At 40.6% G+C, this 17423-nt stretch overlaps 1 protein-coding gene across 5 annotated transcripts in view; it reads left to right on the forward strand.

Annotated features, from left to right (window-relative positions):
* LRCH2 (leucine rich repeats and calponin homology domain containing 2) overlaps positions 1-17423 on the forward strand; it is a 167624-nt gene that overhangs the window by 43493 nt on the left and 106708 nt on the right. For all 5 annotated transcript variants that reach the window (XR_008794061.1, XR_008794062.1, XM_056125653.1 and 2 more), the window contains exon 3: positions 12308-12434. Coding sequence is in view for 3 of the 5 variants with exons in the window: in XM_056125653.1 (XP_055981628.1) it covers positions 12308-12434 (127 nt within the window). In the remaining 2 variants the exon portion in view is untranslated. The remainder of the gene's footprint in view (positions 1-12307; positions 12435-17423) is intronic.

The following is a 17423-nucleotide window of genomic DNA, read 5'->3' on the forward strand; positions in this document are numbered from 1 at the left end:
ATTTCTTTTAGTTGGGGTTCCCTTTAGGCCTGGATTTGGGTGCAGACACTCTTCAGCTCTGGAACCTTTTCAGCAATGATGCCTTTGACTGCTAACCCTTAACTAGGATCATCTTCCTGCGCCTCTCTGATCCTGATGATTCTTATGTTGTTCTTCTATAATTCACCCCAACGTTCTCTTGTCATCTGTTGTTTTATTTTGAGGCCTTTTTCCCTCTTCAGTTGTTATGTGGAGATTTTTTTTGCAACTCATCTTGGAGTTCACTGTTTTTGTTCAGCAGCTATTATACTGCTTCTGAGGGCTTCCAATGAGTTTTTCATTTCACTTACCAAGTTTTCAGATCTGTCATTTCTATTGTAGTTCTCTCATTTCTGCTCTCATATACTCTTGTGTTTTTGGTAGCCTGTTCCATTATTTCTTTGAATGTCTTATACCTCCTCAGTAATTCCTCTGTAAATGTCTTATAGAAGAGGTTAGATATCTTAGTGTTAAACGTGTGTCCTCTGGGCTAGCATATTCACTGACTAAACCTGGTGAGATTCTGCTTTGCTTTACCATTGTGGCCTTTGCAGTTTGGAATTGTTTTTTGTGCTTTGTTATATAGTAAGGTGCCTATATTACTAAGTCTTTGTATATTAATGGTGAGTAGTGGAGAGGTGAAGAAATATGTGCCTGTGGAGAGTAGCGGAGTTGGGGTGGAGATTTTGACCAAGGGGGCAAAATGCAGATACTGAGTAAAAAGCATGGTCCTGCTAGAGATTCCTCAGTTTCCTAGGACCGGGGCTGGGCTTACATGTAGAACCTTGGGCTTGTGGAGCTGGAACCTAGACATGGGGTTCAAAATGGTGATCCTGAGTAAAGAGCAGGGTGCCTCTACACTGCTGAGCTCACTGTGTTTCTTGAGAATGGGGCTCACCATATTTTGTTTTATTCTATTTTTTCCCTGGGCCTGTTTTCGCTTGCACTGTATTCTACTCCTTCATGGATGCATTTTTGCTTGTGGATCATATTCAAAAATTTAGACCTAAAGTCTTTGCCTAGGGGACTATTTCAACCTTGGTATTATTGTTAGGGGTACAGTTTCCTACACTTGATAGTGAAATAGGTGGGCCCCCATGGGTGGGTTATGTGAGGTGGAGAGGAAAGAGATGGTCACTTTCTTCTGATCCACCGTTTTCACCCCAGGACCAGCTGGGAAGGCTGGGACTGATAAAGTCTGCTGATGAGCTCCTGTGTGGCGTGGGTCAGAACCCTGCCAAACCCACTAGTTGGCCACTAAGCAATACCTGACTTCCACTTGACCTTCTTGGCATGGAAGTTAATCCCCACCATCTGATATCTTGGGGAGCCATGTACTCAGACTAGAGCTAGGAATTGCTCTTTGCAGGAAGGGCAAGCTGGTCCTAGTGTTGTGCTGGCACAAGCCACGAATAAACGTAGACAGCTCAGGATAAGATAGTGAGTTTATTAGAGGTTCAGTGTTGAGGACTCCAAGTTGAAAGAGAAAGTGACCTGGAACCCCATTTGCTGAAAGGGTCTTTATTTTATTCTCTAAGAGTGAGCTATAATCTACAAAAGAAAAAAAAGCATCTTTCCCAGGCTTCAGGTGCCCCCCAAAAAGTCTGTGTCAGTATCTCTTTCCCATTTGGTGTGGCCTTCATGTATCACCTCCTGTGCACCCCCATAATTCAGGCGGGCCCAGTGCTTTCCCATATATCCTGTGGTCCCTTATCCCAGCTGATTAAGGTCATACAAAGGAAAAACTCTTATGCCCTTCTCTAGTTAACCTTGAGGTCAGTTTCAGTTTCCCAGTACCCTTTACATTTTCTTAGTTCTCATTACAGTTTCATAATTCTCGTTACAGTTTCTTACTTGCAGTTTCTTATTTGTCATTCCCCCTTTCTCCTTGTAACTTAGGTAGGTCATCAGACCTCTTCACCTAGGTCATCCGTTCTGTCTAGAATTTCATAGTGCTACCTTACCACCATCAATTTTATGATGTCGATACTTTCATACACAAAAGCAACGAGGTGGTTAAAAATACACAGCCCTATCAACAGGAGGAAGAAGATGGTTGCTAAGGGTCCCAACAAAGGTAGTAAATAGGGCATCAAGGCCCCTAACCCCAACCAGAAAAATCTTTCCCCATTCTCCAGCTGCCTCTGTCTCTGTTCCAGTCCCTCCTGTAACTGCCGGACTTTATTTTTAACTATTCTAGACTTGTTAGCTAAAAAACAGCATTCTTCTTGAAGAACATATACTCCACTCTCATTGACAGTGAGCAATCTTAGTCCACTCCTATTTTGTAAGACCACGTCCACCAGAGAGTCTATTTGGGCCTATATACCCAAGGTGGTATCAGCCAACTGCTGCATGTTTGCAAGGACTGACAGCTCCTGATAGAAATGGACGGATGTTCTGAGACCTACTGCTCCTGTGCCTGTGCCCATTGAAATTCCGAGGCTCAAAAGTAGTGGCGAGATGATGGTCCTCTTCTTCTGGCTCAAATCAGTGGTGGGAGCAGCACAATTAAGGCACAGGAGCTGCTCCAATTTTGGGGGAGAAAGAAATAAGCAGTGTCTCCACACAGAAAACCAGTGTAATTCACCGGCAGGCAAATATGAGATTACCCTGATGGCATTCCTCCTATAGGGATTTGCTTGTTACAAGTGGCCGGCTCACTTTCTCCTACTCCCAGCCTGCCCACTCGGGTAATGCAAGTGACTCTTGGAGGGGAGTTCAGAACTTCCAATCGCTCAAACATGCCAGGGAGTGGGTATCCCCTGGGAAGTGTTAATTCTTGTTCCACCTCATAATTGACAGGGAAAGCTGAGAATATCTTAATGCACAACCAACAGTCTTCAGCTAACCAGTATTTAGAAACCCAACAATTTTCAGGGAATCAAAAAGGTAGGATGGGCCAGCCAAAAGTGGGACTGCTCACTTCGGCCTGGCAAAGGTAAACTGAGACCTCCTCTTTCATCCCCCTGTCAGGGATGAAACCCTGACGGCAGTTAGGAAAATGAGGTGTCAGTTCTCGCTGGCTACTTTGTGCTGAGCTTGTGCATCGCTCACATTGGGACCCTGTGCAGTCAGGGAGTCTTAGAAGAGGGATACCTGGAGGTACGCAATACCAGGGTTCAGTTGACTGCATCCGTGGTTCTGCATTAATCATTATCTGTAGTGTGATGGACTTAGCCTAGAGGAAATAAACTTGACACAAAATTTATAAGGCCAGGTGCTGTCAGCTATGACAAGCAGAGGTCTGCCACAGGACTAATAAGACCGGAACCCAAGTGAGCCAAGACCAAGTATTTTCCAAGAAAACTACTTTTGAGAAGCCTGCTCCCATATTCAAAGGCTTTCTCATAGCTTAACAATAGATCTGTATTTATCTAGACTTATTCATAAAGTTGCAGTGTTCCCTTCCAAGCACAGTACACATAGGATAGATTGAAATGACCTCATGTCTAGGGAATGTAATATTTTGAGGTCAAAGGCTAACTGTATCCTCAGTATAGAGGGTCCTTTTAGGGTCTGGAGCTGAAACACATTACTATAGGGGAGAGAATGCTGAGATGATTATCTTCTGGTGTCGTCATATAGATTTTCTGGCTGAGCCTAGGTCATCCAGGTTACCAAGCCCAACATTTCATACTGATGATTCTCTCTCCTAAGGGCTATTTTCTGAGCTTGCCCTGCCTGTTTTCCATGTCTGGTTGCTTAGAGAGTGGGACAAGGATGTGGATATCTTTTAGGAAAAAAAAGAGACAGCAAGAGACTGAAGGCTATTATAGGTTATTCTTGTTCTTTTGAGGGAGTCTTTCTGGTAAAGCAATTACAGATTAGTAAGACCCCGATTTAAATAACTTTGAAAAGAGATCAAGTTCCTAAAGCCAAACCTATTGTGTGCCTTAAAGAGTGTGGCTGATTTTACTCTGAATTTTAACTGTACGTTTTATTATCCCTCCATAGACCAAGAATATGGCTTGTACCCAAAATAATGTCCCTGAAATGAAGCACAGCTTTCTCTCCAGCTTTACAATTTAATCTGCCAGATGACTTAATAAACTGGACTTATTATTTTTACATAAACACAGCAATCTTGGAGAACTCTCCATTTGGGGTACCCCATTATTTACTGAGAAGTCCTGGGAATTGGCTAAGACAGAACAGGAAGCACCAATAAAGGCATTTATATTTTAATTGTCATGCTAGGGCTACCCCAGGCTCAGCTGATTATAAAGATTGATCAGGTCCCACGACTGGCTTGAGGTGGCCTCAGGTCTGTAGGTGGCCGTGCACTTCTCACTTTACTTAGGAGTGTCCTGGCAGAAAGAATCCATCCCATACCTTTTCAGGGCTGGGAGTGAGATCCTGGTTTCCAGTTTTTTTTTGATGCTGAGAGCAGGGCCCAGGCTGAGTCAATTATTGCAGATCTGCAGATTCCTTATTTTTCATAGCAGAGCGGATTTCCTGTGTTTTCTTGATCTGGCCTGCCCCTAGGGTCTACCTGAGGTTTATAAGGTACTTGAAGTAGTATCTGTTATATACCTGTTCCTGTCACTTAGATCATGACTCTCTTTCTCTGGAAAAGGGCTTTGGGGTCTCATAGCTGTTTCCTGTCTGCATGAGGAAACCTATTGCAGCATGGAAACACTTATTATCTGGATTTATGCAAACCAACATGCTGCCATGAAGCATCAAAAACATACTGATGGTACAAAGGAGAGAAGCATAAATTTCACTTTACTCACAATGAGATACCCATTTGTTGTGGGTCCTAGTCAAAAGAAGCATCAGGATCTGTAGAGCTAAAGCATACAATTTCTCACTCATTTAGGACCATGTTGAAAATCTTTATTTCCAGTTATCTGATAGCACTTTAACAGCAGTCTGGATCATCTGGCTAATAACTCTTCTATAAATCTTGCCAAAAAGATACTAGAACAATTCTGCAGATATAAGGAAATATTTAAATAACAATCCAGTCTTATCAGTTCCTTTTCTTAAATCACAGCCTCAAAATTTCTGCACATTTATTTACATTCATTCTGTCTTGTCAGCAGGATTCCCTTCCTTTTTGCCATTGATGATATCTCAATCCATTATCTTTCATACTTAAAATATACATCTATAATCCTTCCTTATAATCACATATCATAGGTTTAACCTCTTTATTTTTCTGAGCTTAATACAGCCTGATTTCCCAAGAAATTTGGAAGCAAGTTGCTAATCATTATCTCATTTAGCATGACAAAGCTGTGCTCTGCAGTATCCTTTCAAAAACATTACATCAGTTCTTTAGATACCCAAAAGGATTACTGTGCTCACAATTAAAGATCTTATAACATATTACTCTTAGCAGAAATTCATTTCACATTAGGAATTAATCAGAGCATACTGAAGGTTTCATCTTTAGAATTCTGATTTCTAGGATAACAGATATAAGATAATTAAAACACTCACAGAATACCATGAAACAAAACACTCACAGATTACCATGAAACAGTAAGGATCTCATACTTGTAGATAAAGGTCTCTTAAGGTTAAGAATAGGTTGAAACCTGGTGACAAAACTTACATGAAACAAAGTTATCCTAACAATAGTATGCATTTTCATGTACTGGGCAGGTTAGTAACACCATCTGAAAAAGACTAATTGCTGCAATTTTCCACATTTTCACTCAATTCTCCAAACTCAGAAACCACTAAAGCTCTCCCTAGCATGTTGAATGTAAAGTGGCTCACTTTTTTTTCTTTAGTAAGAAGTTCTGAAGCTGGTATGGAATTCTTGCAGGAAAGCCTAATATCTTTAAATTTTTTACCAAGGCACAATGCTATGGCTTCAAACTATCAGCCTGAGGTCTGAGATTATCCCATTATTAACTCTGCTAATTAGCTCTAGAAATTTAAGTTACCAAAAGTCTCAGATCAGATAAAACACTGGTAGGATAAAAGTTTTGCAAACAATTTTATAACTCTAGAAACTCATGTTTTAAACTAACCATTACATGTTGAACCTGTTTTTATGTGCCACAATTATTTCAACTCAGAAGATTCTCTGGGTCAGACATTCTAATAATATGATGCAGATACAAAAAGTGTGCACATTTAGACATACCAGCATAAGAAAATCTTCTCTGGCTTAATATTAATAGTTCTTGTACCTTAGTTATTTCAAATCACGAGCTTTCTACACCAGATACTTTAACAGTTACACATAGAACAAATACAAATATGCTTCTAAACACTGGAAAAGGACCTTGGTCTTACCAAACTTTTAGAAATCAGCATAAGAAAACTCTTGAACTGCCAGAGTTTATGAAAACACGAGAAAACTTTCTTCGATTTAATTTTGATGGCTTCTGTACTATTGTTAGTAAAACAACCTAATTTCTCGTTGAAGTTACCTCTGTACTGTCTCACAAAGCTCTTATCTTCTGCTTTTGTCTCTAGCTTTTCCTAAACGGTATAGGTTCTGAAGCTGAGAGAATTTCAGGGATCAGAAACTCTTTAACCTTTTATAATAAGATCTAGATTGACAATTTTAATTTCTCCTCATTTCAATATTCAGTTTAGAGGCCTTTTGGTTTAATCCTGTCTAACAAGGTCCAAAACCATGAAAACCTTTTAAATTGTTGAGTTGCATATCTTTCTGACCTCTCTTGGTGATGCAGCTTGCCCAGGTTTAAAGGATTTCTACTTCTCATTTCAACCTGGCTCTAAAACTCGAGTGTTCCACACTCAGACAGACAAATTGACTACAAACATCATATATATGTGCACACATATACAGTTGATCGATTGATCTGACATTTCAAGAATGGTAGGGATAAAACTGATGGACTGAGAAAGGAAGGGACAGTCCTAAGGGCAAAATTAGCACTGGGTGTTTGATCATTGTATGATTTTAACCCAAACATGAAGGCTTGTAACTATTTCATGGTGATTCAATAAAATTTAAAAACATAGCAAAATGAAACAAAACCAACAAAATTAGCACTGTTGGTCAGTTGGGAACTTTGCCCACCATTTTTCAGCCTGAATGATCTGTTTCCTGCTTGTTAAAATGGGTCAAGAAAGCATTTTTGTTAACATAAAATCAGCAAACTATGACAAAGTTGTTATAAGCCTAAGGTTACAGAGATTACTGTTCTTGGCTTTCCTAGTTCTGAGGCAGTGTTAGAATTTTCTTTTTAGACATAGAGATAGGCCGTCTTAGGGACACACAGTTAATCATGTGATCCTGCATTTTCTTGCCTCCTCTGGTTTGATAATCCTATTCTTTTGTTTCCTGCACAAAGATATAACTGCAAAAATGATCTGATAATGCAAGCTGCCATTCACTGGCCACCTTTCCCCATGCTTTATACTCAGGCCACACTGTGTTACAGAGAGTAGCAAGATGTTCCTTATTTGAACTTTCTCATTAAACTATCTTCCAATGTTTTAATATGCTTATTAAGGGGAATCTTTGGGTATAGATATAGAATTGGCTGTATTTCCTGAGTGCCAGAAATAACCTAAGAAAAAGAGAAGACAACCTAAACAGGATGCTTCCTTGGCAAAACTTTTCTTCAGATCTCTCACCTTTGCCTCTCCAGAGGGGAGTCAAACCCCTCATATATTGATCCCTCACCTTGGCCTCTCTCCACTCCCAGTGAGAAAAATGCCCAGGGCATAGCAAGGACTGTGAATGAGGCCCTGTGGAATGCCCTAGAGCTCTCTTGCTATCCAAACAGGAGGCTAATCAGTGAGTGCAACAGGGCCTAGGGCCCTGAGTTGCCTCAAAGCAGGGAGGAGCCAGCAAACTAGCAGCAGCTTCTAGGCAGAAGCACTGCAGGATGCTGGGCCACCTCAAAGGGAGGCAGAACCGGTACTTCTGTAAGGCTAGGACTGGCAGCTGCAGTTCTCAGAGCAAACAGATCTAAGTCTGCCCCCAAATGTCTTCCTGTCTTTCTCATGCATTCCAGTAATCAACCATGGCGCTTTGCAGTGTGGCATTCTTGGATGTCCAGTTGCCCATAGTTGACCTGGTGGAAGACCTCTCACTGTGCAAGAGAATGACAGTTAGGCAGCCAAGGAAAATACAAGGAACAGAGAAATAGAGGGCATTGGCCTTTGGGAACCGAAAGCCCAAAATACCCAGAGGATTTCACAGATGACTCTGGGAACTTATGCTGTGTCCAGCGATCCTGTTTTTAGGTCCCAAAATAATAGACGAGATCTCCCAGAATTTTCAAACCATATCTTTACCTGAGTAATCCTGATCCAGAACTGGGATATCTGTTGCTCGGTGGGGCCCAAGGAGAAGAAAGAATTAGCTTTTATAGAAGACTGAACAGAATGGGTCAGAGAGGGGGTGGGGTGGGCAAGTACCTTGTGCTTGCCCGACCCGACCCCTCGTGGGATCTTTAGGTTCCCTTGGCAGTTGGAGCACAGGTATGATTCCCTTACCAGGTTGCTCCCTTGCAGGGGCAAGTCTCCTTCAGCCGTTATAGGATCCACGAAATCTCAGATTGGAGCCCACTCAGACTCCGTAGCCAAAGCCATGAGGCCTTATTCAGTCACTCTTCAGTCACTCACTTACATGTTCAGAATTCACACCAAAGTAAAAGGAAAAGAGGCTATACTCTTTTTACCCCCTCCATGGGACCCTGAAATGTGGTGGCAGCTCGGCAAATGGATGGAGAGAGAGAGAGAGAGAGAGAGAGAAGAGAGAGAGAAGATATTGTATTGAGTTTATAATGATTGAACACCCATCCCTTCACCAGTGTACATTTCTCATCACCAATGACTGAAACTCAATCATGAAAGCTTTGTAACTATCTCACAGTGATTCAATTGAAAGAAATTAGTAAGTTTATTAGAGGACCCCAAGTTGAAAGAGAAAGTGACTTTGGGGCTCTGTTTGCTGAGAAGGTCTTTTATTCTCTAAGAGTGAGCTATAATCTACAAAAGAAAAAAACACCAGCCTTCAGGTGCCCCCCCAAAAGTCTGTGTCAGTATCCCTTGCCCATTTGGTGTGGCCTTCATGTGTTGCCTCTTGTGCACTCCCATAAGACTGGCGGGCCTAGTGCTCTTCCATATATCTCGTAGTCCCTTATCCCAGCTGATGGATCATACAAAGGAAAAACTCTTTTTACCTTTTCTGGTTAACCTTGGGGTCAGTTTCACTTTCCCAGTCCACATTACATTTTCTTAGTTCTCATTATGTTTTCATAATTCTCATTATATTTCTTATTTCTTACAGTTTCTTATTTGCAATTTCTTATTTGTCATTACACTGGGCCTCACTCAGGTCTTACAGGTCTTTTGTCTTCACATGAGAGAATGTCAGGAGGAGATGAGCAGTTAATTAAAAACAGATTTTATTTGTAGGCTTTGAGGCAGGTGAATAGGGAGAGAGAAAGAAGCTCAAGAGAGAACATGCTCACAAGAGAACGCAAACTTCTCCAAAGGTGGAGAGAGCCCTAGTACACATCTCAAGAGGGATTATGTGGGGTCACATGTGCTCAGGCACCACCGATGCTTCGCTGTGTGGACACAAACAGCACATTGGCTGAGGCACTTCATTTGTTCAAGTTGGTTTTTACTGACTTTTCCCCAAGCTGCCCCACATGGAGCTTCTAGCAAGGTAAGAGTCCGTTGCTAGGGTGGTTGCCAAGTGGGTAGAGTTGGAAATGGTTGATTATCTTCTTTGAAATTCCTTTCCATGGCCTTTGTTCTTGCTGGAAGCTCATTTGCTCTGGGGTCCAGCCTTCTCTGGATCTATTGGCACCCAGGTGAACTCTTTTTTTTTTCTTTTTATTAGTGAAACACCATGAGGTACAGTTGTAGATTTACAGTTTTTTGTGCTTGGGTTTCGATTATACAATGATCAAATACCCATCCCTCCATCAGTGCCCACTTTCCACCACCATGGATAATATCCCTCTCTCCCCCCCCCCCCATCCCACCCTGTCTCTGTGGCAGGGCATTCCCTTTTGTTCTCTATCTCCTTTTGGGTGTTGTGGTCTGCAAAAGAGGCATTGAGTGGCAAACATGTTCAGTCCATAGTCTACTTTCAACATGCATCTCCCCTCCTGGGAGGATCCTTCAAATACCCTTTATTTGGTGCTCCCTTCTCTATCTGAGCTGCCCTTTCCCCTAGAATGCCCGGCTGGCCTCTAAGCTATGGAGTAATCCTCCTGGTGCTGATCTCAGCTATTCTTGGGTATTAATCTCTTATTTTGTTACTTTATATCCCCCAGATGAATGCAATCTTTCTATGTCTATCCCTCTCTTTCTGACTCATTACGCTTAGCATGATACTTTCCATGTTGTACCACTTGTATGTAAATTTTATGACTTCATCTTTTCTAACAGCTACATAGTACTCCATTGTGTAGATGTACCAAAGTTTCTTTAACCAGTCATCTGTTCTTGGGCATTCAGGTTTCTTCCAGCCAGGTGAACTCTTATTAGGCTCCTGAGCTCACAAGATGGGCTCTTTATAGCTTTGGAGCTATCGGTTTTATTCCTTCCTAGGAATTTTATTTTTGAGGGGACCCTTCCCAATCTCTCTGCTTACATCAATAGTATGAAACTTTAACGATATAATTTATGGTTTTGTTAGTGAGATAGTTTTAGGCTCTTCAGGCTGTTATAATGCCATAGACTAGGTGACTTAAAAAGAACAACAGTTTTCTTTTAAGCAACACTCAATCACAGTTATAATTTCTTATTCAATGTTTGTAATTCCCATCTGACTATAAACTCCATGATGACAGGAACTATTTTTGCCTTGTTTTCCACCTTGACCCTAGTGCTTAGTACAGTGCCTAACACATGGGTTATTGACAAGGCAATTGCACATCCAGGATCATGCCAGTTTTGAACTGCTGTTTGAAGCAACTAATATTGTCTCTTGCCTCCCTGGTTTGCGTAATAAATTATATGAACACCCTAAAAAAACAGCAATTTAAAGAGTATTGGAGGCTAGAAAATCTAGAATCTGATGAAATTTGGTGTCTGTTGAGAGCCCACTTCTTAATTCATATTTGGCTGTTTTTTTCTCTGTTCTCACTGGTAGAAGGGAGAAGAAATCTTTTGGATCTTTGAGGGGTCTCTTTTATGAGGGCACTAATACCATTTTTGAGAGCTGTGCCCCTATGACCTTATTTGCTCTTAGATGTTTATCTGTGGACACCATTACATTAATAATTAGGTCTCAACATATGATCTTTGGCAAAGTATGGGTGAATAAAATCATTTAGTTTGTAACAGAATCTGTGGTTCAGTTTGAATTAACATTTAAATTTGACTGTAGAAGTTTAAGGGCAAATGCCCCAGATGTGTATTGCCTGGGATCATTGGCAGTGGCCTGGATTTGAATTCTGGCTCTCCCACTTAAAAACTTTGTGAGTGTGAGTTTACTCTGTTTCTTTTGACCTTTCGTTTGTAAAATGGGAATTATTATAGTACTTATCCTCTAAAACTAGGCTGTTAATAGGGTTAGTGGAGTTAATTCAGAGAAGGTGCTCTGAATTTGGCACTTAACTACTCAATAAATCTTCACCCTTCTGTTGTAATCATAAAGTTAGGAATGCTTATTAACTCTAAGATGAGATACAGTTGTTAGTAGGCTGTTCTACCATAAACTAGTAGATTACTGCATGGTTTTGAAGCTGTGATTTGATTCATTATTTTGTAAATTTGAATATAGCGCATGTGAATTAATTTTTGATGCTGTTTCCTAGTTTAAGGCATGGCAGTATTGAAGATAGTAACATTATATCAGATGTTAAATGATTATCTAGCTCAGAAGAATGATTATGAGTTAGAATTAGCGATATCATAGATAACAACACAGACTGTACTTAGCTGTACCTGGGCAAATCATTTAACCAGATTTTTGTTTGTTCATTTGTTTCACTTTTGGGCCACATCCAACACTGTTCAGGACTTCTCTTGGCTCTGAGCTCAAGAATCTCTATTGGTGGGTCTCAGGGTAGAGATATGGTGCCAGGGATTGAACCTGGCTTGGCCATGTGCAAGGCAAATGCCCTACATACTCTACTCTAGTTTAGTCCCCACTTTGCCAATTTTAACTTTTGCTTTTGCATCAGTATAGCAGAGGTAATGCCACCTATCTTGTGGGGTTAAATGTGAGGAAGAGATGAGCTGGTGCATGTAAGGATTTTAATAATACACGTTTATGTATTATGAGATTGTTATTATTTAGTTAAATCTGTCTTTTTGCAGTGATTTGTTCTTTTCAAGCTTAGAAACACTTGTTATACGTTTTTTTTATTCATTTCAGCCGAAATCTTCTATCAACATTGCCAAAATACCTATTTGATCTTCCCCTTAAAGTTTTGGTGGTCAGTAATAATAAACTGGTATCTATTCCAGAAGAAATTGGGAAGCTAAAAGATTTAATGGAATTGGTAAGTAAAGTAGTTTTATTGACTGTGTATGGTCTTCATAATATGTACCTTTATATTTGGAGATATTGCTAATGTCTCTATTGAACTTCTCTGTAATTTATATATATATATATACACATATGTGTGTATGTGTGTGTGTGCATGTGTGTGTGTGTAATTGATTTTGTAACTATTTTGGGACCAAGATAAATGGAAATTTGCCTTAGCATATAGTGATTTGAGAAATATTAGAATAATACTTTTAATATTTATTATTTTTTATTTGGATCATATCTGGCACTGCTCACAGATCTCTTCCTGTGGTACTCAGGGACCGTGTGATGTGAGGAATAGAGCACAGTCCCTGCATGCTAGCCATGCACTCTAGCTTGTTGAGTTATCTCTCCTGCTCTGAATATAATATTTTAAGTATAAAATTGAGAGAAATGTGATCAGGTCCTCAAAACATTCAACCATTTCCTTATTTATTTATAGAGATTCTTCTCAGCAGAACTCTGCCGACATCACATTTGGTTGCTGGGCTGGTGGTTACGGGGGGTATGCACATTTGGTATTGCTGTAGAACACCAGAGCCATATACAATAGTGCTTGGGGCTCATGAACATCCAGTACAGTGCTGAGGATGAATTCAGGATCAGTAACATACTAGGCAGGTGTTGAGCACTTGAGCTACTTCACTGCAGAACAGCATTTAACTGTCATTATTTTCTTTTTTTTTACTTTAGTAATCCTTTCCCAGTACAAATTTTATTTTTAAATTTTTAATGAATCACTGTGAGATACAGTCACAAAGTTGTTTGTGATTGAGTTTCAGTCATACAATGTTTGAACACCCTTGCCCCTTGTCCTCCTCCTTCTCCTTCTCCTCCACCTCCTCCTCCTCCCCCCTCCTCCTCTTCCTCCTCTTCCTTTTCTTCCTCCAATTCCTCTTCCTCCTACTTGTCCTCCTCTTTCTCATTCTTTCTCTTCCTCTCTCTCTTTCCTTTTGGCATTATGGTTTGCACTACAGGTACTGAAAAGTCACTATGTTTGTCCCTTTACCTCTTTTCAGCACTCAGTTCTAGTCTAGAGTGATCATTTTCAACTATCATTGTCATAGTGGTCCCTTCTCTATTCTAACTGCCCCCCTGTTCCCCCTCCCCGCACCACTTGTGGCCAGCTTCCAGCTGTGGACCAATCCTCCTGGCCCTTGTTTCAACTGTCCTTGGATATTAGTCTCATACTGTAGAAGGGTGATCTGGCTGTGATGTCTGTCATCCTATTTATCACCAGAGTTGATTTGACTGATCTGGCTTGGTAGGTGAGTGTCCCCTTCCTCCCTCACCAGTCCATGTAAGTCCCACCTGAAGCTGTGCTCTCGGTCAAAGAGGAATGCCTTCCTCAATGGAGACAGACCATTTTTTGGTTGAGGGTACACAGGTAGCTGTGCTCCCCTGCTAGAACCTCCAAACAGCCCTCAAAGGCAAATACATAGGTGTGTGTATATATATATAATTTTTATTAGTGAGACACCATGAGGTACAGTTGTAGACTTACAAATTTTTGTGCTTGTATTTCAATCATACAATGATCAAATATCCATCCCTCCACCAGTGCCCATTTTTCACCACAAAATGGGCACTGGTGGAGGGATGGGTATTTGATCATTGTATTATTGAAACACCAGTGCCCATTTTCCACCACCACGGGTGCTGGACAGTGCTACAGTGCTACAGCGCTACATTGTCATATACACAATTACATAGTTGTTCATCATTGGGTTTCAGGCATACAATTTTCCAACACCTGTCCCTTCACTAGTGTACATTTAGTGTACATTTAGTTTCCCACCACCAAGGTCCAAGTTGAACTCTATCCACTATATAAAATCTTTAAGGGTATCCAGCGGAGCCCTGAAGGCTCTCCCCCTCGCCACCTCCATTCGGGGGGTGGGGCACTCACCCAGCCGTAGTGGCCTGGGCCATGGGGTAGACAGTGGACAAAATGAGAGCCAAGCTGGTTGATTAATCAGATGTTCTTCATTCCATTCTCCCCACGCACCTGCCCCAGTCTCTCTGAGCCTCCCATTCTAGTCTCTCACTGTCTCTCATTCCTGTCTCATTCTGTCTCTCCCGCTCATCTCTCCCCGCTCCATCTAGCAGCCTGGGTTCTCTCTCTCTCCTCTCTCTCTCTCTCTCTCTCTCTCTCTCTCTCTCTCTCTCTCTCTCTCTCTCTCTCTCTCCACGTGCTTGCTCCTGTATTCTTCTACATTCTCCCTCTGTCCCCCTTGCTAGCCTCTCCTTGGTTCATCATGCTGCCCTGCCTCTCTCTCTCCATCTCTCTTCTCTCCAACTCCCCAGCACTCTGGGCTGACACTTCACCCAGTCAGGTAGCAAAATCAACATAAGAAAGCCCTTCCTGAGGGCCCACCTAAAAGGTATTCTAAAGCCCTTTCTGTCTGCCCAAGGGCAAAATACCTCCTAAGGTGTTTTTCTCCTTCCCTCAGTCCAATAACTCTACCAACATCTTAATACCAGTAATTTTTGTATGGACACAGTAAGAGATACCATTGAGGCTTGTAGGGCAGCTCTCCTGGGAACACCTTGCCACAGACTCAGACTACAGTGCTCAGGCCAGATTGATCATTCCTAACCCTAGCAGGGTCCAAATCTAGTTATTACTTTTTGGATCATGACAGCATTTGTCCATGACCAAGCTCTTAACTTATAGTTAAGCATTATGGTGCTTTGGCTAGGCCCATCTCGATGCCAGTGTAGCACATAGCTTACCGCTTGCCCTGGTTTCATCCAGTCCCTTTGTCGGGACCCTGCTTTTGGGGGTGCTAGGAAGTAAAGGCAGCTGAAGCTTAATTGAGAGAACAGATGCCCAGGAGGGAAATATCACTGAGAGTCACATTACAGAATCATAGCATATACTGTCTTCTTGTGTCCATACAAAAAGGACATTTCTCTGAATAAACTATGCAAAGGACTTAGGGAGAAGAGAAAAACAATATTTACAAGTCAACAGAGCACAAAGAAAGAAGTTACAAATAAACACAGAGGAAAGGGAGCACTGTGATGGGAGCAACCCAATAAACCTAAACTATCTGAGGCTATGCAAGAAAGACAAAACAATCCACCCTTTCCCCTCACCCAGCCTGCATATGTTTCAGGTACTTTCCTTCCCTGTCTCTGTCTCTGTCTCTGCCTCTGTCCCTCTCCTTTTGGGCATTATGGTTTTCAATAATTTTGAACTTAGTTATATGTCCTATTACTTATCCATCAAACTTTGTACTACTATTGTAGAAGTATAGGTGATGTAGGAATATAGATAATAATAATATCCATTCAGGTAGCTCTAAAATATTGAGTCTTCTCTCCATTTTATCAAACAACAACCCCCTCCTAATAAATACTAATTATTTTGAATGTAGTTTTTAGCCCTTTTCACTAATTATAAACTAATTAAGTGTGCACTTCTCCTTTTTTCCCAAAATTAATAGTGGTTTCTCTGTATATTGGAAATTGGAGGTGAGTACAGTAGAATATGAGTTTCATTTGCAGGATTTCTAGAATTGACTGCTAAGAACTTGGTTCAGGTTTTTTTTTTATGTGTGTGCTTATGAGGTAGGGGAAAGGGAAGCAATTGCAGTTAGTGGTATTTTTTATTCTCTTATTTAAATGTATTATTTACCTTTAAAACAGCTTTATTTATTTTAATTTTTGCATTTTATTTTTAACATTTTTAATTGAATTACAGTGATAAACACATGTAAAATGTTGTTCATGATTGGATTTTAGTCATTTAATGTTTCAACACCCATCGCTTCATCAGTATGTTTTTCCCACCACCAATTGTCCCAGTTTCCCTCTGCCCTCAGTCCCACTGCCTGCCACTATGGCAGGCACTCTTCTTCTCTCTCTCTCTTTCTCTTTCTCTTTTCTGTCTCTCGCTCTTTCGCTCTTCTGTGTCTCTCTCTTCTCTTTCCCTCTCTCTTTCTTTCATTTTTGGCCTTATGGTTTGCAGTACAGATAACGAAAGTTTATCAGGTGTATCCCTTTACCTGTGCTCTTCACCCCTCTCCCCCAACCATACACACACTTGTGGCAAGAGCTTTAATTTTTTAAAATTGAATTACAGAGTTACAAAGTTATTTATGACTAAGTTTCAGGTGCACAATATTCCAGCACCAATATTTTCACCAGTGTACACTTTCCTCCACCAGTCTCCCCAGTTTGCTTTCTGCCACCAAGCTTGCCTCTATGACAGGCACTTATTCCTTTTTATTTTTACTGTTAGGCATGGTGGTTTATAATACTGTTACCAATAGGGAATTATGCATATCACTTTACCTCCATTCAGCAACCAGTCCTTGTCCAGAGTGACTAATTCTTTCTATTATTGTCCTAGTTGTCCTTCCCCTCATAATGGCAAGCATTCTACTAAAGATCAATTTTCCTACTTTTCATTTTTATTGCTATTTTGCATTAGGTATTCCCCTATTATGTTCCTTTATATCCTGCATTTGAGTGTCTGAGTGTCCTTATAGGTACTGCATTCAATCTGTATAATGCTTTGGTAGTGTTGCCATTTTGATGATATTAATCCTCCCAATTTATGAGCATGGGATGTACTTACATTTCCTCATGTCCTCTTTTATTTAAGTACTCTTTTGTGATTATGTTTGTGTAAGTCTATCATCAACTTCTTTAGTTTAGCCAATTCATAGTTTCTTGATTTTCTGAGTCACAATTGTGAACTGGATTGTATTTTTTTATATAGTTCTTCTGTTTCATTATTTGCATATAGGAAAGTCATGGATTTTTGTACATTAATTTTGTAGCCTGTCACTTTACTATACAAATCTATTTCTAGGAGCTTTTTTGCAGTTTTCTAAATATAGTAACATTATCTATAGTGAAAGCTTGACTTCCTTTCCTGTCTGATGTCCTTAAAATCTTTTTCTTGTATAATTTATCTGGCAAGTTTTTCCAGTACTACAATGAA

The sequence above is a fragment of the Sorex fumeus genome, unplaced genomic scaffold, assembly GCF_029834395.1.
Source record: "Sorex fumeus unplaced genomic scaffold, SorFum_2.1 ptg000058l, whole genome shotgun sequence".
NCBI lineage: Eukaryota > Metazoa > Chordata > Mammalia > Eulipotyphla > Soricidae > Sorex > Sorex fumeus.